At 33.3% G+C, this 24941-nt stretch overlaps 1 protein-coding gene across 9 annotated transcripts in view; it reads right to left on the reverse strand.

The window, feature by feature from the left end:
* The window catches only part of GYG2 (glycogenin 2), a 48895-nt gene extending 34513 nt beyond the window's left edge, over window positions 1-14382 (reverse strand). For 7 of the 9 annotated variants that reach the window (XM_074300222.1, XM_074300221.1, XM_074300220.1 and 4 more), the window contains exons 1-2: window positions 14294-14382; window positions 13677-13903 (exon numbers count right to left, since the gene is read on the reverse strand). In XM_074300222.1, the coding sequence (XP_074156323.1) occupies window positions 13677-13686 (10 nt within the window). In that variant the 5' untranslated portion in view covers window positions 13687-13903; window positions 14294-14382. Of the gene's footprint in view, window positions 1-13676; window positions 13904-14192 lie in introns of all 9 variants that reach the window. The other 2 variants (XM_074300216.1, XM_074300215.1) reach the window with 2 other exon arrangements.
* Window positions 14383-24941: the final 10559 nt, after the last annotated feature.

The raw sequence follows: 24941 nt of genomic DNA on the forward strand, positions 1-24941 counted from the left end.
TTGGATCTTCTTTATGTTGAAGATTTCCACTTCCATCAGAATACATCCTCATACAGCATTGAAGTGTACAGCGATCTTCTGGTTCTATTCATTTCACTCAGCATCAGTTGATGTAAGTCTCTCCAAGCCTCTCTGTATTCCTCCTGCTGGTCATTTCTTACAGAGCAATAATATTCCATAACCTTCATATACCGTTAATTTACCCAACCATTCTCCAATTGAGGGACATCCATTCATTTTCCAGTTTCTAGCCACTACAAAAAGAGCTACCACAAACATTTTGGCACATACAGGTCCCTTTCCATTCTTTAGTATTTCTTTGGGATATAAGCCCAATAGCAGCAATGCTGGGTCAAACGGTATACACATTTTGATAACTTTTTGGGCATAGTTCCAAATTGCTCTCCAGAATGGTTGGATTCTTTCACAACTCCACCAACAATGTATCAGTGTCCCAGTTTTCCCACATCCCCTCCAACATTCATCATTATTTGTTTCTGTCATCTTAGCCAATCTGACAGGTGTGTAGTGGTATCTCAGAGTTGTCTTAATTTGCATTTCCCTTATCAGTAGTGATTTGGAACACTCTTTCATATGAGTGGATATAATTTCAAATTCATCATCTGAGAATTGTCTGTTCATATCCTTTGACCATTTATCAATTGGAGAATGGTTTGATTTCTTATAAATTAGGGTCAGTTCTCTGTATATTTTGGAAATGAGACCTTTATCAGAACCTTTAACTGTAAAAATATTTTCCCAATTTGTTACTTCCCTTATAATCTTGTTTGCATTAGTATTGTTTGTACAGAAACTTTTTAGTTTGATGTAATCAAAATCTTCTATTTTGTGATCAATAATGATCTCTAGTTCTCCTCTGGTCATAAATTCCTTCCTCCTCCACAGGTCTGAGAGGTAGACTATTCTCTGTTCCTCTAATCTATTTATGATCTCATTCTTTATGCCTAAGTCATGGACCTATTTTGATCTTATCTTGCTATATGGTGTTAAGTGTGGGTCCATATCTAATTTCTGCCATACTAATTTCCAGTTGAAAATTTTCTTAATAATGATGATTTTTGACTTAGTCACTTTAACAATACAATTTTTAGCTAGCTTTATTCTCTTCATTTAAGAGGCAAAGACTGTATTTCTTAGTGACTAAAGGCAACTATGGAAGAGAAGCCAGACTTCAAGTCCCATCATTGAAATATATCAGCTACATGACACTGGGCAATACACCTGAACTTTTAGTGCTGCAAGCAACTCTCTGAGGGTAAGTTGCAGAGAAATGACTGGCGTGCATTGGTAGACTAAGATTTCTCATCTGGGAGAGTTTTTAATACAAACTTAATTTTAAGTCTAGAGCCTATGCCTATGTAATAGTCAGGGACCATTTCTGATAAATGTGTTGTGAATACCACAAATATAGGTGATTTGCTAAATTGTGGCAGAAATCATAAATGTCAGTAGAGATAAATGATTTTCATATTAAGCATCATGTGGTAATCTAGATTTTATCATTTCAAGTATTTGTTTTATTAAAAATATACATGCCAAATGTCTTTTTTCAATAATTTGTAATATTTTATCACTAGCAATGTTTTCATATAACCGCTTCAGTAATTTTTTTTAAGCAGAAGGATGCGAATTTCTTGCCAAAATAATTGTGTTTAGGCACAGTCAAATCATAATCAAAATCTCTACTTGTTTCAAAAATCAGATCAAAAGAACACTTCAATTCTGAGAGTGAAGGTGGAGAGGGAGGTGATAGTGTTTCATTAGGAGAAAGATTCTCTCTCCATAACTCTCACTAGGGATACAAGAAATAGTGTTATCTGACCCAGTTTACAGCACAACAAAGTTCACATACATACCACTACTTTCCACTTCTATAGCAACTTTCAAACAAGTTTTTCTCTCAGGCCCCTGAGAGCTGGTTGCCAAGATAAAGACAATAGTTCTATGAGGAAAAGAGACACACTGAAAAATACTGAGCCTTGCCCAAGGCTACTGCATTGTCTTGAGAAATTTGAATTCCTAGCATGAAGCCTAGTGCCCAGACCACACAGTATTGTAGCTTCCCAAAAAAGCAGACTACAGTAATTCCTGAGATTTGTAAGACTCCAATAGTACTAAAAACCATACTAAATGAAATCATAAAAATGAAAGCTTTAGAATTAAATTTCACATAGTAGATTCTTTGTTACTAATATTTCAAAGGGAAAAAACTATATAAATGAGTCTTTCTAGACATTCTTTATATTCTCCTTCAATTTACATTGAGTACTATTGGTCTAAGAAAGAAAATTCCAGGTTCTTTCATAATGAGTATCAACTCTGGATACTAAGAAAGTATTTGTTAACTTTCAGGTGATATTCTCAAGGGAAAAAAAATTCACATTTATCTAGTGCCTAAGATTTATAAAGTACTTTCCTCACAAGAATCTTCTAAGAAAGTTACAAATGTTATTAGTCACATTTTTCTGATGGGAGAATTGAAGTAATGATTTGTCCATGTACACATGTCTGAGAAATGCCTTAGCTTTGATTCAAAACCAGTTTTCCCAAATACACCCTTTACCCCAAATCTTGATTCTTTCCTCACTATAATCTGAATTGTGTACTAAAGAAATTGTGTGCTATAAGAAACCTATTTTGGAAGGCAATTGAGAACAAAACAGCAGTATAACCTATTAAATTCTCATATGGCTAAATATGCTGAATTTCATTATTGATGTGGATACTAACAAGTCACTATTCATCCCTTTAATGAGCAAAGTTGGCTTTCTTTATCAGATTGCCATTATACAGAAGTGGTTAGATCTCATATTTAGTTTTATTTTCTTGGTTATAAGGGGAGATGAAAGGTCAAAGTAGGTTGAAGCCAGAGGTTGTCCTAAGAATAGGTAGCAACAAACTACATCCACGGTAGAACTCACATAAGCACATAATTCAGATTATCCAAAGAGTTAATTTTCTAGAGCTTTGAAGCTGTGGATCATTGTAGCCATTCCCACATTATAGATTCTTGCAAAATTTCTCTAGATGCCTCACTTGAATTCTGTTATTGTGGAAGAAATATCAGACAAGTGGAAATTTTGGCATTTTGATATAAACATCTGAAACATATTTATGCGTTTCATATTTTAAATGCCTGAAGTGTTAGGACCAGCAGCTTTCTTAACATTTCCTCTTACCAGACCTTTTATTTAGTAGGCCATATTATTTTTAAAACTTACAACATATGGCATAAGACAAATTAAATGAAGTTGAGTTTTTTAAGAACATTAGGAAAAAAGGAAATTGTAAACAGAGAAAGCTTTACAAATGTGGAAGCAGAATACAATTTTGAATTTTTATTCCTTCATCAACAAGGTTTTTGTCTTTTACATAATTTCCTCTCTAATACATATTTTCTCAACTCCAACCTTCACAACAGGCCCAAGAGAATATAACTTTTTCCTGCCTGAAAGGAAGGAAACTGCCAAAGCAGTTACTAAAATAGTAATACTCCTTTCTCTGATATACTTAGGCCTAGACATATGTCTAACCCAGTACATTCCTTTCATTATCATTTCATTTTGTCCAGAGAGTCAAGTATACTTCCCTCCTAGTTTAAACTGACTGATTAGTTCAATGGAAATGTCTAAACCTGTTCACACAGAATTTATGCCTTTTTTTGATACATTCTGTAGCACAAAAATGTTTTCCATTGAGAAAAGTATCAGGACATAGAATATCTTGTTAACTATATTAATTTAAGTTGAAAAATGTGGGACAACCATTTTATAAACAGACCAACCAAATCCCTCTTTTCTCCTTGATAAGAAATTATCTTTCCTCCAACATTAGTTTCAAAAATAAATATGTAATATCATTTGAACTACTAAATTTAAAAGAGAATGAACCTAAGAATTTGGAATTATCAGGAATGATAAGATAAGGAAAAATCATACATACTTTAATAGAGAGTAGTTCTTTCAATTTCCCTGATTTACGAAAGTATAAAAAAAGTTTTGCATACTTCTTTCTTTCCTTGTCACCTCCAGATCATTCTTCTATCATCATCCTTCATGAACTTTCCTTATTTAAGGGCCAACAATACATTAAGATCTGATGACCTTATATACATCCTCATTTACATTATATATTTACACTATTCCCAATTACTCAGTGACCACATTACTTGACTCATTATATTCTTCTACCCAGCTCTTGCTACTATCATAGGAGATTTAAACATTCATTATGATTTTTCCCCCTATCAAACTGATTGCAAAATTCACTGAAATTCTTCACCTTCAAAACCTTCTCCCTACTTCAGCTGTATAGTAAAAGGAGAACACCATGAAATTTGCCAATTCTTAGAATTTCACCATCTCTGAGATCTAGAACTTTGAAATTCTACTCTCCAACCACAATTTTTTAGAATTCTACCTATTCCATAAAGCCATATTTTTATAATGACATCTGAACCCCTAATTCATTCTTGCTCTCAAATTATCTCCCTCATTCTGGCTTCCTTTACTTACTTATTCAGCTTTGATCATATGATTAACTAAAGTTTTATAAGCTATAATCCTAGAATATCTTGCACATCTGATCTATTATTCTAGCATTGTGGGTCATCATCAACAAGTATGGGTCCTCACCCCTGGTTAACTGCCAGTATCCTATAACTTCACTGTGACTTCAGGACCACTAAACATCACTAAAGAATATCAAAGAATCAAGCTGACTTCAATTTCCATTCCAATCCTTTCTACATTTCCGGTTTATTTTTCCTAAAGCATATAATAGTATCACTCTGGAGTTCAAAAACATTAATGACATGCTCAATCCTACAAACTTATGTCTAATTTGAAGTCCTGAAAATCAAGGTCCTCCATCACATATGCCCCTAACTTTTCCTACCAAAATATCTCCTATTACTCCATTTCTATCTGTCTGACAAATACATATGGCTTCATATGTTGCATATATAAATGAATTATAAACATATGCATATATATAGTATAATAAATACTCCAGTTTTCCAGGGTCATGGGATAGATATTTAGATAGCTAAATAGGTAGAAAAAGATATCTCTGGAAAATTAACTTATATATTGTTAACTCTAAGACACTTTAAACTTTCTTGCTTCCACACTTTTGATCATGATGTTTCCTTTCCCTGAGACAAATTTCCACCTTTTCCATTATCTCCATCATATCCAGTTTCTTTCATTCCTTTATACAAGTCTACCATAATCTTATCCACAACATCTTTCCCCATCTTCCCAAATGGATGGGATTCCTTAGTTTTTTGAATGTCTGTAGCATTTTGCTTTAATTTCTATAAAAATAATCATTTATGTCATTCTACTTTGTGTTATAACTGCTTGTTTAGTAAAAGATTCACATAAAATAACATTGATTAAGGGCTCATTATGTATGAAATATCCTAGGTACTAGAGAAATTTTTAAAGTTTAAAAATAGCCATGTCCCCTGAGCTCACAGAGCTTAGGTAGGTCCCATTTAATCCAATAGTCAATTCCCCAAAACAGTTACGTGGATTTGAATTTACATTATTTAAAACTGTAATTATATAAAGAATGGTAATTAATTCCAGTCCAATGGAAATACAAATACACTTCAGAAAAGTTATCATTCATACTATTTGGGTCCTAGCTATAGTCTGGAAGGGGGAAATTACATATTACACATGTGATACAAAATAACATATAGATGTATAATCAAGTTTTTACCAAAGTGCTATGTGGAGTTATAAGAAGAAAATAATTGCCCTTTGGAAGAAAATATAAAGGGGAAAATCAGGAAAGACTTTTGAATGAAGGGACATTTGAATAAAAATGTAAAGAATGGACAAGATTTCAACAAGTTGAGTGAGGGTGGGGATGGCTAGTAAAGGAACACAGGAAAAGTACAAATAAAAGGAACAATGTGATATAGACCAAGGACCATTAGGGTAAGTGATAGGGTAAATTCTAGTGTATAAAGTATGTGAAAGCAAACTTTCCCCCTTTCCATAATCTTTGAAATTTTTGTTTCTCTTGGTCTTTTGAACCCTGACTTTAAATATTTGCTGAAATGATGGTTTCAACAGTTCAACATGCACTGATTTTTGCCACTATGAATACTCTATCAATATAATAGTAGTTTTTCTTAGTTTTCAAAGTATTTGTTTTGAGTTGCTACAGCTAAAACAACTTCATTACCTGAAGACCAACCTGATTATAAGCTTCCCCTAATTTAGCTTACTAAGCTGGACAAGAGTCATAAAATCCATTGTTTGGCCACTGTTTTAGCTAGATTTACAACCTTAAGAGACCTTAAGATCATCATATCCAATCCCCTCATTTTCAGTTGAGAATCTAAGGCCTAGAGAAGTCAAATAATTTGTACAAGGTCACAAAAATAGTTAGCATCAAAACTCAGATTCGAAGTCAGATTATGTATGTATGTATGCATGTATATGTGTATATAGATACAAATATATTATACATATGTACACATACATGTTCTTTCCAATAAACCTTCCAGCTCTCTAAGGTCAGGAAAATGTTTTACATTTGTTGTTCTATACCCAATATCTACTGAAATATCTGGCACACAGCAATAACTCAATATGCTTGTTGAACGATTTATCTCCTAATCAATGTTCTTTCCATTATAACACACTGCTTAAAATAGTCCCAACCTTGTGAGACTTATCTGAACTTAAGATTTGCTAACATAACTTTTGCAAATCCATGACTATTGTAAATACTATATTGAGACATTTGTGAAGGATGGATTGGAAAAGAAGGAAATGAAGTTATCAAGGTCTATTAAAAGGTTATTGTAATAGTCTAGACAAGTGATACTAAGCTATAGACACAAAGAAGAGGGAGTGTGCAAACAAATACAAGATAACTTTGGAAGGAAAAGACATCATGTAGAAGATAAAAATTAAACTACAATTTGAAAGAAAGTAATAATTATTCCATATGAGAGGACTACAGATACAATTATCCTTATTTTACAGATGAAGAAGCTAAAACTCAGAAAGTTTAAGAGGCTTGAATGTGGTCACACAGCTAGTAAATATCGGAAGTAGAATTTAAACTCAAATCTCTATAAGTCAATGAAGAGAAACTAGGGGAAAAGAAAAGAAGTGGGCAGATAAAAAAAAATAAAGAAGAAATACGGGATATTCAAAAGCATTAAAAAAATAAAGATCAATATGACAGGAATATAAGTTTTGAGAAAAGTCTATTAGACATAGTGATTAGGAAATCATCAGTACCTTTTGAGAGAGAAGTTTCAGTACTAAGATGATCTTATTGTTAATTCACTATAAGGTTAATTAAAGTAAACTAATTCGATAAAAATCAAAGTTGTAGTCTTTATGTTTCAATGAATTTATGAAGATTTCATAGAAATATATTCATATTATAAGATATTCCAAGGTTATGAAACAAAAAAAAATTCACAGCTTAAAAACATAACAGTTCTATTCACTTAGCTATCTGAACTCCTTGGAACATGAGGAAGATGACCTCCTTACTGATCCTTTGGAATGAATCTGGCTTACTCTTATTTAGGGACATATGTGTTTTTGTTGTTTGTACTGTCAAACTGGAGATTACATGCATTTAAAGCAAGAACATTAATTCCCCTCAGTGTTTTCTTTCCTTCCTCTCCTTCAAAGCCATGCTGCTTCTAAACTTATGGCCATCTGCCAGATACCTGGAGCTCTATGTGATATTGGATCAACATTAGTTTTTCCCCCAAATCTCCAAAGTTTACCTTTTATAAAAGAATAGAGGATAGGCCCTTTTATAAAAGAATAGAGGATAGGCCCTTTTGTTCAGATTTTTCTTTCACAACATGACTAATAAGGAAAGATGTGTAAAATGATTGTAAATATATAACCTATATCAGACTACTTGCTATCCTGGGGAAAGGGGGAGGAAGGGAGAAAAATCTGGAACTCAAAATCTTACAAAAATGAATGTTGAAAATTATCTTTACATATAATTGGAAAAAATAGTATTAAGAGAAAAAAAAGAATAGAAGATAGGAAAAAAAGTATGTATGCATCTAGTTCAAATTTTAAAAATAACCTTTACATTGTAATAAGAAAATTTAATGAATACCAAAATTTGCTGATAAAGAGGAAAGTATATGAACAGAATCTCGGTTCTAAATATTAGAGTTATCTATTTAGAATAAAAAAGGAGAATTCTTCAAAAGATTTACTTAAAAATAGCATACATTTATATGGTGCTTTAAAATTTCCAAAGCATTAGCAATATTATCCCCATTTTGTTGATGAAGAAACCAAAACCAGGAAAATAAAGTGACTGCTCCCAGTCATGTGTCACAGTCCGTTGATCTGTATTATTTTCATCACTGTATCCCCAGCACTAAAACAGTGCCTCAGTCAAGGGTTACATACATGTTTATTAAATTCAAATACATGATCATATTCCTAAGACATTTTTCAAATTACTGCTCTCTAGCCTCTTGAGACCCAAGTCTTTTACTAGCAAATGAAAGATGACATTTGGAGGTCAAATTTCTAAAGGCATCATCTTCATTTTGTAAAGGAGATAGATTCCAAGGGATAAAATGCTGCGGTAAAAGGTGATTTTGTCAAGAGGATCAAAGTGATGTAAGTTGGAATGAAAGAGTGAAGAAGCTGAGGGGACTGAAGGTATGCTCTATGCAAGATAACAGCATGTCTTAGGAAAAAGAACATGTTTTATGCAATCAAATTTGACCAATGGTACAAGTTTAAACATTAAATGGGAATCTAAGAACAGTACCTGTCTATAGCTGCTCTATCCTTCAAAATATTTCAGATCTACTAGAGAAAGAGCTTCTGTTATTTTCATTCATTGAAGATTTGGGGTTTTTTTTGGTAAATAGTTGGTGCTTACATAAAGTCTAAATTGCAAATTTCAATGTTGATTAAAATCAATTTTAAATGCTTATTTTAAATGGTTTTCAAATTGGAGAAATCCAAACAAGCAAACTACACAGACATTTTTCTGTTGCCTTACAGGAGGGATATTCTGTGGTATACTAACTCTTAAAAATAGTATGCTGTTTATAATCTAAAAAATATACTGACCACTCTCTTCTCAGAAAGGAGGAATGAAAGCAAAAAGAGCACAATAATTAGGTATAAAATTTTCTGGTTTCTCAAAACAACCTACTAAAATAGTATCCCAAGATGTCAGATATTTATTTTTACTAATATTTTAAACAAGTAGATCTTTAAAATAAAATAATAAAATATGACAGTATGAAAGTACGTTAGTGAGAGCTTCATTACTCACAAGATTGTTGTGAGGATAGATTAGATCAAGTATATAAAAGGTGTTTAAATGTCAAATCACCACATAAACATCAGTAATCATTCTTATACCTCTTATACTTCCTCAAAAATCTTTTATGATTGTGCTGAGGAGGTGACCCTGGTTTCTCAAAGACTCTCTCATTGGAACATAAGCTCTGGAAAACACTTCACCAAAATGTCTTAGTTCCAAGTAGCAAAATGAGAGCAACCTTTTTGAGGACAGCATAGCTAAGAATGACAGGCATATCATCAGCAGATTAGCCACTATGTTAAATTATGGCAACAACTGGAGTGTGATATTGGCAACAACATATAATGAAAAACATTAACTGGCCCTCAATTCTGTGTATCCTCTTTCTCCAGAAGGGATGATGAAGAAATAGCAGAAAAAGAAACAAACTATGTGCTAAGAATCAAACATTTTTTAGACAATCTATATATAATTGAGTATTGTAAACATGAGATTTGTACAAGGCCCAAACTAATGTTAAATTGATAGAGAAGAGCCATATCATCATCAATATACATGTAATTAAAAACATTTAAAAAAGGAAATGTGCAGCTAAATGAAAGGATGACTCACTGGCCTTCCTCAGAGAGGCAAGAAGTTCCTGGAATTGCTTTCAGCATGTACATAAAGGCAACAAAAAGCATCACAACAATCTTGTCATGTAGTGCTCATCATGAGCATAAAAAAAGAATATAGTAAAGACAATTGTAATTTATGTACCAAATATCTGTTACAGAGGATAAAAAGCAAAAGAATGTCCAGCAAGACAAAAAACTCTTCCAATTCAACTCAGTATATATTTTAATATTTAGTCGCTTTAATAAAAGGGATAATGTAATATGCATGTATTCCTACATATATATGTGTATACACATAAATGTGTGTAATACATGTCACATATATGGTCATATATTTTTCTATATACATATTTGTGTATAGTATATGTTGTAATTATGACAGCCTTTAAAAATTAAAGTCTCAAAAGAATTTAATTCCTTAAGCCTGGGCATATTTCCAAATTACTTAGAAACTATATGTGTGTGCATACATACATATACATATGTATGTTTATATGTGTATGTACACATTTGTGTGTACATGCACATGTATATGTGTGAGTGTATTGTACACAATGAATACCTTCATCCAAAAAGATTAGGAAAATGATGGAAATGGCAGTAGTATCACCTTTTCCAAAGCAATTGCTTTAAAATAGAACTATTTTTTTTAAAGTGAAATGCAAGCATATCAAAAACAATTTTACGAATGTTTGGCATGAAACTCAAAGTAGTCACATTATGCTAAGATCATTGATAGATAAAATGGGAGGATAAGAAAAGGAACTTGGAAGTAATGTGCCAGCACTCCATAAAAATCTATTTATATCATTAGTAACAAAACAAGCACTTCCATTGGAGACTAATGCTTTACTCCTCAATGTGTGATAAAAATAATAATAATAATAAGCAGAAATGAATTTAGGAAGAAGAAACTGGGGAAATAACCTAGACTAGACAAAATATACACTAAAGAAACTGACATAGTCTTGAAAGCATTGCAAGATCACTTCACAAAATATCTCAAGGAATTTAAGATAACCAAAAGAATGAGAAAATTATACCAAAAGAGCAAAACAATAATACCTATGCCTATTTTCTTAGTTTACAAAATATTTATGAGAATGATCTACATGTACACAGAGGATGTTTTGGATAAAGCTGTGAGAAATAATTAGGAAGTTCTTTTTATGATTCCCCATAGCACATCATAACCATAAAACCGAATAATGACCAAAAGATGCATAAAACAAAAGTTTATGCAGAGGTTATTTCTTGTTGCCTGGGAATAAAGGGGGGAGGAGGAAGCATTTGACTTAGGGCACAATGCAGTTCTTCTACAACTAGAAGTCTTTCATACAAATGTTAAGATCTCAGATAAATGAAATCCTAAAGATAATTTTTTAAGGAACTTCTAATTATTAAAAAGAAAAAAAAAAACAAGCTAGGAAGAAATCAAGGAGACATATACTAGCCAAAAGTGTTCAAATTGTCATGAATAATGTCTCATAAAGAGAAAAAAATGATCAACCTATACAGATGGCAAAATCTCTTAAAATTCTCCTACTTGTGGATACTAAGAAGTGGGATATCTTGTTTTTATTTGTACCTTTTTGTTTTCATATCACATTCCTTTCCAAATATGTCCTTTCACCTCCATTCAGCCATCCATTGTAATTAATATTTTAAGGGAAAGCAGTTCAGCAAAACAACACTTTTAACATAACTGTTAAGAGTATATGATATCTCACACCCATAATCCATCACTTCATGTAGATAATATTATGCTTACTAATCAAGTACCAGAATATTCAGCACTTTCTCAATGCTGTCTAAATTATTCAAAAGAAATGAAATTATAATACAGGCCAGGAAAAAAAAAACTAAATAGAAGAAAAATTCCTATTCTCAAGATTATGGTAAGCAACTGGAATTGCATGACCATTGAGTTAGTGCATCAGAACATATAAATCACAAGTAGGACTCAGAATGAGTGAGTTGGGTATCTTTTGTAAACTATGTGTGATCCAATGGGCAAGGAGATTGATTGTGGTCCAAAGAAACAACAGCAAAATACTAATCATAATCTGTGCTTTAGAAGAGGCATAAGAAAATGATATCCATAGATATCCATTATGAGAATGTTTTTTAAAAAGTTTAACAGGAAAAGGAGATAGATCAGGAATGAGGTTTGATCAAATAATAATAAGATAAAATAAATAGCAAATAATAAGCAAATAAGTAAGATAAGAGTGATTCAATAGAATCCACAAAATGTAAGAACTAGAAGAAAGCCACAACTATATCAGGTAGAGATTTTGCAGAAGAATAAAGACAAGAATCACTTAGGATGGAAAGCATAGATAGTTGAATCAGTCTACACACATAGAATCTACAAACAATGAGATTACAGATCTATTGAAATATTTAATTATTATCTACCTTATAGCTTAGTGGAATCTTATATCTACCTTATATCTACCTTATACAGAGAGTATAAGCAATATACTTATAGTCCACAGATATAAGATATCTTTTTTCTTATAAAGGTGAATCTAAATGTCATCGCTTTGGGTTTCTAAGATCGACTTTTCATTTTTCATATTCATTATGTTTAAAAATGAGGAAATGAGTAAACTCACTTTCTGGTGATTTGATTTGACCCAAATTGGATTTAGTAATCAGAAAATGTGCAAACTAACCACTCAGGAGCATTTTTAAACTGAGAGCAAGTTGTTTGAATAAATCTACTTACTGTTCCCTAAATCCTGGAAAATCTTATTGAGATAATATCATTGACTACCTCAGATTATATATTTGTGTAAAAATATATTAGAGCACATATACACACATATTTGTCTTTGGTGATTAAAAGATACATGGCTTTAAAAATACTTCTGAAGCAAATGCACATTCATTAAGGAATAAAGATTCTGATGATAATTTTGAAATGAATTTGCTGAAAGAAAAAATGAATTAAGAAAAGTACTACTAATAAAAATGGAGACTATGTTTATGGTTGACAAAATATTTGTATATGAATATTAGTACTTATTAAATATGTTATATGCTATATGTTTGTATGTGTGTATCTGTGTATATGTATTAATGTGAGTATGTGTATATATGTGTATGTATTATGTGTGTATATAGGCATATATGTATGTGGGCATGCATGTGTATATATAGATATGTGTGTATGTGTATATGTGTGTATATATATATATATATAAAACTGGAAGCTAGGTAAATAGGCTTTTAGTTTTTACATATGAAGAAGCTTTTAAACATGAAGAAACTGATCATAGACCTTGCCTAGAAACCCACATATACAGAGTGCAAAATCTTCTGGCTCCAAGTCCAGAGATCTCTCCACTGTGCCATGCTTGCCTCATGGCATTCTACAAATATACTACAAAAGAGACCAACACATGGAGAGAGAAATTCTCCTTACTACAGGAAACCCAAAGATAGGAGGAGTCTAATTCCTATCAGCTCTCTAGCCAGATGGTAAAATTTCTACTGTGTCTGGTCTATTTATGACAAAGCATCCTGATAGCAGTAAATAACTGAAAATGGTTTTCCTTGCTTTGCTTCCCAACAAGGGCAGTCAAGGAGGAAAAGTTAACATGAAATATATACCCACAGCAGAATCAATTACGGGAACTGCAAATTTACCCCTGAATAAGACACTCAAAATAAATGGCTTGTTTACCACCCCCAGGGTTGAGAAGGGAAGAAAATACACCTACTTACCAGACATCATCTAAAGCCAACAGGATAAGGGGATGAGAACAGGGGGCGTGTATATGTGAATGTCTGCACTCCAGCCCAGAGTGAAAAAGCAGCGACTACAGAGCCTCAATAGCTCCCAGAAGAGGCCCAAGATGAACAGATGAGGTTCCTCCAGAGGAAGAGGGGTGTGGGGGATGGGGAATGGAGGAAAGCATAGAAAACCTTGTCTGATTTTACAAGTCTCTTGCCTGCAAAAGAGAATAAATTAATTTCCCTCGATCTGCCCACTGCTGCAAATGTCCCCTCCCCCTCCAAGTCAGCAGAAGCAGTCAAGCATACCCCCGCCTCCGAGCGTCCAAGCTCTCCCTCAAAAGCTCTGATTGCCAAGGGCAAGACATCCCTGGGACTGAGCTGCTCTCGCCCACGCCTCTCTCCTTCCTCCCCCTCTACACCTGTGAGTGGCTCTCCCTCCTTTTTTGCACTCGGTCAGTGCCCTTTCCCCAGCGCCAGTTGTGCCCCCAGCCCCGGCCCCGAAACCTATTGGTGCTGAACAGGGACACGCTCAAACCCGCTCCGGCCCGGAGTAACCCTGCACCCGGCTCGCCTTCCTCCCTCCCCCCAGCTGAATCAGGGGCTACCTCTTCCCTACAGTACTTGGGCAGCCTCTGTAGTCCAGGTCTGGAGAGCAGAGAGTCCCTGGAGCCTTCTGCCCGCCGGGATTGGTCGCTAGCTGGAAAGTCGGCTCCGCCCCTGCCTCCGTGCAGCCGCCCCCAACCCTAGTCCAAGCTAGCACTGTAGCTTCCAGCCCCTTCGGTCCTCTCTGCCCCACCAATCGCCCCTAACCCCAGGATCTTTAGGGACAGAGGTACATCTCGTTATTAATTGGAGGAAGATGAAGGGAAGGAGATGAGCGCTCCCCTTTCCAGTCCTCTAAGTATTCGGTGACTTCCACGCAAGAACATTAACCTTTAACCCATCAACCCCAAAGTCAATGTTTACAGTGGCCTCAGGGGGAATGGGCAGAAGGCCAGAAGCCTGGTCTCTTGCAGAACTCTATCCTTCCTAATAAATGGAGAACAATCCCGTAAAACTTTACTGACTGAAAACCCAACTTCCTACTTGTAGATTGGGAAGACAAGCGAGCCTAGGTTCTCAGGTGGACTGAATGAGGAGCTGGAGATGAAGATTGGTGGATTTCCCAGAAAAAGACCAAGACTATCCTAGGAAGACTAGGGCCAAGAGGAATGGACTATGTGGTCAGGGCAGGTGTCAGCATGAATAATTGACTTTATCCTATTGCCGGTAACAGTAAGCAAAAAGGAGACACCAGTGACCTATACTGAGTAGATGTAGTCAAAAAAGTAAACAAACTCTGCTCTTCTCAAGCTTACCATCACCCTAGATACAAAAAACAATTCTAGTATACTACAAGTCTGTGATGAAGTGCTAAGTGATGGGAGTGGCCACACCAGAGTCAGAGTGCTAAAGACAAGGAGATAAAGCAGAGATCCGAGTAGAGAAGATTTATCTAGGAATGAATACTCCAAGAAGTAAGTGATAGTTGAGCTGGGCCTTCCAAGAAGGGTAAGAATTAAATTAATAAAGGAGAACGAGGTCCTTCAGTAACTATCACCCAGGACAAGCACAGACTGATCTTATTTGCCCTTATGATTTATAGGCACTCCAGAGACATTTATTGGCAAAGAAATATTTTGCTCTTCTAATAAATTTGTTTGCTCTGCACTTAGGGTATCTAGCTAATTGCTCTGAGGAGAACTGGACCATTTCCACAAAACAAATTGAGCAAATCCCCCTGATGCCAGGTCATCAGGCAATTTGTAGAGGTAACATGCCTTTGTTTTTCCTTTCTTCTTCAGTCTTTCTCTTATATACTGCCCCTATCCAAGTACTCCCCAAAAGACATAAACATGAAAGGACTTGTGTGTACTTTGTAAAAAGGTGGGGGGAATAAAGACTGCCTTGCTCAGCATCATCAAGACCTTTCATCGAGTCCCAGAAGCAGGAGAGAAGATAAGGTTATCCTCAGGCTGTGGAAAGCTGGAGAATAGGTTGCTACTACACAGAAGATAGCAATAGAAGAGCAAAGAAAACACCTTTCCCCAATACCTTGCATAGATCAGTTTTAGATACCTAGTGGCAAAACTTATTTCCATTGAACCCTAAGTTGCTGCTACTACTATAGGAAAAAGAACACATTTTTAGACATTTCAATCCCAATCTTTCGATATTATTTGCCTGTGTATTGGTGCAGATACGCACACATATGCACATATATTTGTATATGCATTGTGAAGTATGTACATATATATGTGGACATATATTCACAAATGTCTGATCTTGCATCAGTCTTAATATGACTGTGTATGTGAGTACTCATGTTTGCAGATATCTTTTAGTATGAATCATTGTGTATGTGTCTGCTTCCTGTTCTCAATTCACACAGGTAAAGCTGTCTATAGAGAGGGAGATAGATGAGGAAAAGATTATCAATGTGCACATTTTACTTACCTTACTGGACTGACTTTTGAAGTTCTGCAACTCATTCATTAGGAAAGAGGTGCCTCTGGAGCATGATGGCATTAAATAAATCGATAAACATTTATTAAACACCTACCATGCATGTGTCAAGATTGTGCAAAGTCAACCAATCAAATTTGATTACTTTATGTTGATAGACTAATCTTAGTTTCTCTGTCCTCTCACTATTCATTGGGCTTTTACGTGTTTAAATCCTTTCCCTCCTCTTTTTGTCAAAGGCAAACTAAAGGGTTGTAGTCTTTAAATAGCTGCCTTACTGTTGGATTGTTGACATGGCTGTGGATCTATGCTTGGGTCTCTGCTATTTGACATTTTTATCAATTACTTGAATAAAGGGACAGATGAAGAGGATTATGAAATTCTTGGGGACCATGATTGCCTTTTGTCCCTTTTTGTCCTTAGTGCTTAGTACACTGCCGGCACATAGTAGGCACTTAATAAATGTTTATTGATTAATGGACATGTTCATCCAATTTGCAGTTACTGAGGGCTAGGAAACATACCTATAATATACTGTATAATAGAGGTAGGATCCAAAAATCTATATAGCCTTGGGTTGAGTCTAATTAACAAGGAATTCAAAAGGAATAAATGTACAAAAGAAACAAAAATACTTTCACTGATACAAAATGGGAAAGACCTAATTTGTAGCAGTTGTTTTTAAAATGATCTGGAAATTTTAGCGGGCTGACAATTTGACATGTGTGATTTGGCAGCCAAAAAAAGATAAAGTAATTTGGAAATATATCTTAAGACATAGCTTTCAGGAATAAGACAGGTGATAGTCCCATTGTGTTTTGTCCACTTCATACCTCATCTGAAACACTGAATTTGTGGTGCCATAGTTGAAGAACATAAATGTGCTGGAAAAATCGAGTGGAAGACAACCAGTATTGGTTGAGAATTGAGTAAGAATTGAGTCAGTGGGGTCATAAACGTTGTTATTAAGTATCTGAAAGATTCTCATGTGGAAGAGAGGAAGTGGAATATAATTTCTCTTTCTTTTGAGGTCTTCAAGCAAAAGCTGGTTTTGGCTCTCACCTAAATGTAGTTTGGGCTACTTGCCAAACTGATGTGAAGACATTTCTTTGGATCATTTGGTTGCACATTTTAATGCATTTACAAGTATTGCCAAGCCCTTATACAAGAATTAAGTGTCAGGAACTAAGAAATACGTAGTTTTTTGTTAAGTTGGATATGCTATGTTCTCCAATCACTTTTTTTTTTTTTGCTATTATTGTTTGCCACAAAAATGTAAAATCCACATTTGCCTCTAGAAAGAAAAATGAATGTACATGGTACCTAGGATCCATTTGATACAAGCAGTAATGAGCTCCTAGAAATCCTCAGTGCTTCTAAGAAAAGAGAATACATATTTTCTTGGAGGGAAATGGGGAGAAAGAGTTTTTGCTGTTTGCTCTAATATTTAGCAAATATTTCAACAGCCTATTGTGTTACAGGGGTAATCAATTTCAATTCTTCAGCTCATTCTTTCTTCTTCCTCTTGTCTTCAAATCTCTCCAATGTAGAATCACTATTTTACTTTAGTATTATATGTTAGAGAAAGAAAAATTTCTTTTTAGAGAAAATTATTAATATATATTATAAATGAAAAGGAGAAGCAATTAGCCATAGTGGATAAAGGGCACTTTTAAAAATAATTGTCAAATAGTCAAATTGTAATGGGAAATGTAGAACAACTATAGCTCTTTGGAGAGTTTCCATACCAACAATGTATAAAATCAAAGAGTTTTGACTTTAAAGGATCTCTGCTAAAGTCTTACATTACCTGGTATTATCTGAATGACTTCAGAAAAGTTACTTAACTATCCTGGGCCTCATTTTCTTCAACTGTAAAATGGAAAAATTAGACTAAATGATCTCTCAGGTCATTTTCTTCAGCTATAAAATGGAAAAATTAGACTAAATGATCTCTCAGGTATTTTCCAGCTCTCAATTTAAGCTCCTAATAACAATGTTGATTTATATTTCTTTTCAAGAAGAAGAATATAATTTAAAACAACAGGCAGCTAATGACTTCTCTGGCTTTTGGAGATGAAAGATTATTTTAGCTTTGAACTTTCCTTGAGGTTCAGAAATTGCCCCACTGTAAAAGGACCCTTAACTTCAGTACAAAAAATCCTGTGGATCCCTTAGCACAGAAATGGGCCTTCACTTTTTATACTTTCTAGGTTTCTACATAATTGTCTCCCAGAATCCTTAAATATAGTTGACAGAAAACTAACACAGAAAAAAAAATCTAATTACAGTGGAATATTATTTTGAAAACATTTAAAGAGGGGACTTAAAGAGCTTTTTTAAAGAGAGAGATAAAAAGAAAGGTTTTCTTTACTTAAGTCTGACTTCTCTTTTCCCTATTTATTATATTTTCCTTTTGCAAGCAGGGCAAAAGTTTCTGAGCTTCTTGCCACATACAACTCTGAATTAGGCATTCTTACAGAGGCCGAATAACATATCAAATTCCAGACTCCTTACTTGTCTTTCACTTCTTAGAGTACAAAGTATGTGACAGAGGGCTCCCCAACAAAGGATGAATTAAGCTGAAGGATGAAGCCAGTTTAGCTGACAAGAAGAATTACTAATTATATTCCCTCACTTTCATATTGTCCCTTATTAAATTTAGGTATGAAAAGAATAACTTGAAATCTAAAAGCTCTGGCCAGGCCCTTTCTTCCATTTCCCTGAAACTAACTGATTAATGACAATTATAACAATAAAGATACTCTCAGAAAGCCATTTTATTGTAAATTTAAATTGTTCTTCAGACTTCTAAGAAAGAAATGAAATTCTAATAAAATTGAATTTTTTTAAAGCAAGATTTATTATTGAGTACAGCTACTATATCTCAAGTGAGAAGAGACAGATATCAGGAAGACTTTATAAAATAACTTAGTATTTTATTGAACTATACCAAGTACTAAAACTTATCAGTTGCTATAGTATTAAGGTTCTGCCTCCCTCACATATTTTAGTGAAGTCATTAACAAATGATGTTTGATGTCATTTTATAGAACTGTAGAATTGAAGAGCTCAAAGGGAGTTAAGTGAAAATCTTAAATACTCCCAGTTTTACAGATAGGGGAAAATGAAAATTTTGAGAAGTTACAGGACTTGTCCAAGCATATAGATAAAGCAAGATTAGCAAAACCAAGAAAATCAGATGTCTTGACTTCTTATCCCATATTCTTCCATTATGCTTCTTCTCACACTCCTGTTCCAAAAATATCAGGATACAGATATGTCCAGATTAGTGCAAATAATAAATCCAGCCAAGCGGCCATATTATCTAAAAATTTTAAAATTATAATTAGATGTAAAATATGATCATTGGTTTCAGTCTAGTGGAAATATACAGTACAAATTATAAACATCAATAATTCCACCACTATATGGAATTCATTGTGCTAATCAGGATCTAGTTCTATTATACTAGAAGCTCTATAAGGTATAACCAAAAAATAACTTCAAGAGACAAAATTTGGGGGCAAATTATACTCAGTTTTACCAATCACACCCAGCAAATGATTAACTTCTCTTTCTTTATCTTCTCAATGGTCAAAAAGAAAGCATGGTCACTTCTTAAAGTTCATATGCCCTTGAAAGGGGAGTGATCCAGCAGACAGCAATCAACTCTGATTGGTTAATGAGAGGTACACTTTACAAAAAGAAGAGAGCTCACTCCCAGCAGTCTAGATAAAAAGATCTTCATCCAAGCTTGAATGAGTAAAATTCTTCTTAGACTTCGAGATTCTTTGTAAGGTTGGATGGATCAGTTAGAAGAGGAAGCTTAACCTTCACAAACTGAAGTTTTGAAATGAGAATAACAGAAAAAAGGGAACTTTGGATCTTTCCAGATAATTGATTATTAATAATCATTTCTCTCAAAGTAAACAACATCTTTTCTAAATATTTATAACAGTTTCTACACAGTAGATGTTTAATAAATGTTTGCTTAAATGAATTGAATATGATGTTGCATATATTAATTTAGACATATTTCGTTTTTATGTTCTTATTCATTATTTCTAAACACAGACTGATACTAAATCTGTGTAAAAAGTTTGTGAAGTCTGTGAAGATTTGTGAAGTCTGATTAGAACTTCTTCAAGATTTTAAAACAATGTCATATTCAAAAATTCAACTTAAAGTAACTTTGTAGTATGAGTATTTTCCTAGCCATCTGCTAGTTAGCTTCCATTAATTCCTGTTATTGATAGAAAAAACTCACCCTCAAAAAAACAAAGAAATTCTCTTCAACTTTTTGAAGGCTGTGTGTGGGAGGGGTCCTATCTAATTGTCCCAGCTCTGAAAAGAACTTCTGAGTATCAATTGAGGACTAAGCAAGCATGGATAAGTTAGCCTCCATCAACACCAGCTTAGCTGTAGTCAAATGTCCTACAAGTGATCTAGTAGATATAATAACAATATCAATTTCAGGATTGAGACAAACTTGGGGAATTGTCATACTATTTTTCATCCATGCATCATTTTCTATTCATAGAAGAAAACTTAATGTTTTGACTAGTATTCCTTTAACCAGCTAAGGAACAGAAGGTAAGGATTAGGAAATGAGACAGAATGACAGATGTGAAAACAGTCAGCTAGAAATAAGAGTGTTCTGAACTTATATGTGGAACTGGATGCTCCAAAAGTATCAGTCTAAAATTGTGCTTCAGTCAGGTAGTTGAGACTTGGATTGAAACCAAAAAAGTAACAGGAATATGATTACCCTAAAACTCTTCCACATTACACAGAACAGTTTAGTATTTTAATATGACTGTAGGAAGGATTTTTTTTGTTTTGGCTTCCTATAGAAAGCAGAATAAATTCATCTCTTTAACACATTTAACATATTGTTATAGTTGTGTATGCATTATTATTCTTTTAATCCAGCTTTCTGCATCAATTTTTATAAATTTTCCTGATTTTTCTCAACTTTTCATATTTTACATTTCTTATTGAATAATAATATTCCATTATGTTTACAGATCATATTTATTTCAATTATCATTGGATAGTGACTTTCCATGAAGAGCACTATTATACATAATTTGTTTATATTGAACTTTTGTTTCTGTCTTTAACTTTCTTTGGCAAATGCACATTAGTGGGATTGTCAGATTAAAAAATATAAATGTTTGATTATTAAACACAAAATAGATAATTTTGATTATATTAAGTTAATCAGTTTTTGTACAAACAAAACTAATGTAGGTAAGATTAGAAGGGAAGCAATAAATAGGGGAAAAATCTTTACTTTCAAAGATTCTGATTAGAGGCCTCATTTTTAATATAGAGAGAATTAACTCAAATTTTTAAGAATTCAAACCATTCTCCAATTAATAAATGGTCAAAAGATATGAACAGAATATTTTCAGAATTAAAACCATTTCAAGTCATATGAAAAAGATATCTAAATCATTATTGATCAGAGAAATGTAAATTAGAACAACTCTGAGGTACCACTACATACCTCTGGGAGGACCAAGTTAGCATCCTGAATACCTTAGACTCAGCTGGAGTCAGGATAAGCAAAGGTCCTTGGTCTTTATGCTTGGTTTTAGGAGTAGAAGTGAACACAGGATCTGCAGGACCACTTTTCTCTTTCTTTACTGCTCAAGGTGACTCTGTCTGGCCTTAATCCACCCCCTAACCCTCCCCACAATTCTCTGCATATACCAAAAGATTGAACCAGCACAAAATAGTGGGAAGGACTTTTTCCAAGCATATGCTAATAGAGTATTATCCAATTGGTAATTAGCCTTAAGTGCTTGGTTGTCCTACCTCAGTGCATCAACTCAGAGTTTTAGCCCTTTACATACCTCTCAGATTGGCTAAGATGACCTGAAAAGATAATGATGAATGTTGGAGGGAATGTGGGAAAATTAGGACACTAATATATTGTTGGTGGAGTTGTGAACTGATCCAACCATTCTGGAGAGCAATCTGAAATTATGCCCAAAGGGTTATCAAACTGTGCATACCTTGATCCAGCAGTGTCTCTACTGAGCTTATATCCCAAAGAGATCTTAAAGGAGGGAAAGGGATCCATATGTGCAAAAATGCTTGTGGCAGCCCTGTTTGTAGTGGCTAGAAACCAAAAAGTGAGTGGATGCCCATCAGTTGGAGAATGGCTGAATAAGTTATGATGTATGAATGTTATAGAATATTATTGTTCTACAAGAAAAAATCAGCAGGAAGATTTCAGAGAGGCCTGGAGAGACTTACATGAACTGACGCAAAGTGAAATGAGTAGAAGCAGGAGATCATTTTACACAGGAACAACAAAACTATATGATAAGCAGTTCTGATAAATGTGGTTCTTCTCAACAATGAGAAGATTCAGACCAGTTCTAATGATATTGTGATGAAGAGAACCATCTAAACCCAGAGAGAGAACGGAGGGAACTGAGTATAGATTACATCATAGCATTTCCCCTCTTTTTGTTATTTGCTTGCATTTTGTTTTCTTTCTCTTTTTTTCCCTTTTTATCTGATTTTTCTTGTGCATCACAATAATTGTATAAATATGTATACATATATTGGATTTAACATATATATATATATATATTTTTAACATATTTAACATATATTGGATTACTTGCCATCTAAGGGAGAGGGTGGAGGGAAGGGAGGGAAAATTTTGGAACACAAAGTTTTGCAGTGATAAAGGTTAAAAAAAGTATCCATACATATGTATGTTTTAAAAATAAAAAGCTGTAATAAAAATAATAAAAAAAATTTTAAAAAGAATATAAATATTTGGATATCCCAGACTACCCTCAAACATTCCAAATGACAGTTCTTAACTTTTAAAATTTTAATAATTTGAGAGGAGTAGATGAAAGTTTAGAGTTTTTCTAATTTGCATTTTTCTTATTATTAGTGATCTGGCATATGTTTTCATACAGAAAGTAAATTCTCATTGTTTTACTATTTATCTGGTATTTAGACAGTGGCTCTCTTGGTCTTAGACATATATATATATGTCAAATCTTTGTATGTTTATTTACCAATTTTTTATCAATCAAATCAAATCAAATCAAATATTTATCAAATTTTAAACATTTAATGCAATGCACTTTTCTTTTCTTTTTTTCAAAGTTTAAACATGTACCATTCTTCCAAATGTATTTCCACTTATCATGCTGCACAAAAAGCAAACAAAAAAAAAACCAACAACAACAAGCAAGCAAGTGAACAAGAATAACAAACGTGAAAATACTATGTTATGATCCACATTCAGTCTCCACAATCCTCTATCTAGGTGCATATAGCTCTTTCTATGACAGGTCCACTGTAATTGCCCTGAATCACCCCATCGCTGAAAAGAGCCAAGTCCTTCACAATTGATCATCACATAATTTTGTTGCTGTGTAGTGTTCTCTTCGTTCTACTGACTTTCCCCAGTATCAGTTCATGTTAGTCTCTCCAGGCCTCTCTGAAATTATCCATGCAATACATTCTTCTGATTATTTTAATTGATTTTGCTTGAACAAAGTATTTTAAATTTTATGTATTTGAGATTGTTCATTTTATCTTTATGATCTCCTCTATTCATTGTTTAATTAAGAAATCACCATTTAACCATAACCATTATTTTCCTTGAAATTCTAATACATTTGTTTCAAATTAATTTTTTATTATTTTATCTATTTCTTAAAGTGCATTTTTAGTAATTTTATTGCTATATTGCTAATGACTCTATTAATTTCAGAAATATATTTATTTTTATTTATATTGGCATAATCTGACACAAGGAGTAGAATAGCTTTCCAATTATTTATGTTTTTAAAATTTCTATGTATAATTATAACTGATATATACATATATATTTTAAATTATGAATCTGTGCTTTAGTTGCTAAGTATGTTAATCAACTTTTTGCATAACTCTTAATTCTGGAAAGCTTTTTAAAAATCATATTTACATAAATCATATACATGTCTTGGTAGGTTAATTGCCTGCCATTTTATACATTTTATAATTAATTTAAATGGAAATTCCTTCATCATTTTTTCTTGTTTTTTTGTATTATGAAAACTTGTTGTAACTATTATTTCATTTAGTTTCTCCTCTGATTTTCTGGGGCTATCTAAGAACATCATCATGTCATTTGTTATGAGGGTAAAATTTTTTCATAATATTTATAAAGTGCTTTGTAAATATTAAAATGCCATGTAAATGCTATTATTGTTACCCAAAACCAAGTTAAATATAAGAGGAAGAGTATGTACCCAGCTGCTATGACTCTAAAGCCAGTATTCTTTCCACTGTAATACACTGCCTTTTAAAGGGAATTTTAATTTTTTTACTGTATTTAATGCGAAAACTTTTATTGTCTCTCCATTATAAACAATGCTAATTCTTGGTTTTTAATATATGATTTTGTCGTATTAAAGGATGACCTTTCCATGACTAAGCTCATTAGTTGTTTTTTTAATATTAAATTATTACTGAATTTGAATGAAAACATTTTTGTATTTATTAAAAGAATTATGTGATTTCTGTTATCTCTGTTATTTATATGATTAATTATACTAATTATTTTCCTGATGTTCTTGATCTTAGTGAATTATTGAAACTTCTGTGATGATACACTAAGAAAAAAATCACATTAAACAATGCAAAGTATTAGTGATGATACTGGTACTTAAAGCAACATTAACTTAAATGTTAGAATATGTTATGATGGCTCAAAAGCAG

This window comes from Sminthopsis crassicaudata, chromosome 3, assembly GCF_048593235.1.
Source record: "Sminthopsis crassicaudata isolate SCR6 chromosome 3, ASM4859323v1, whole genome shotgun sequence".
In the NCBI taxonomy this organism is placed as follows: Eukaryota; Metazoa; Chordata; class Mammalia; order Dasyuromorphia; family Dasyuridae; genus Sminthopsis; species Sminthopsis crassicaudata.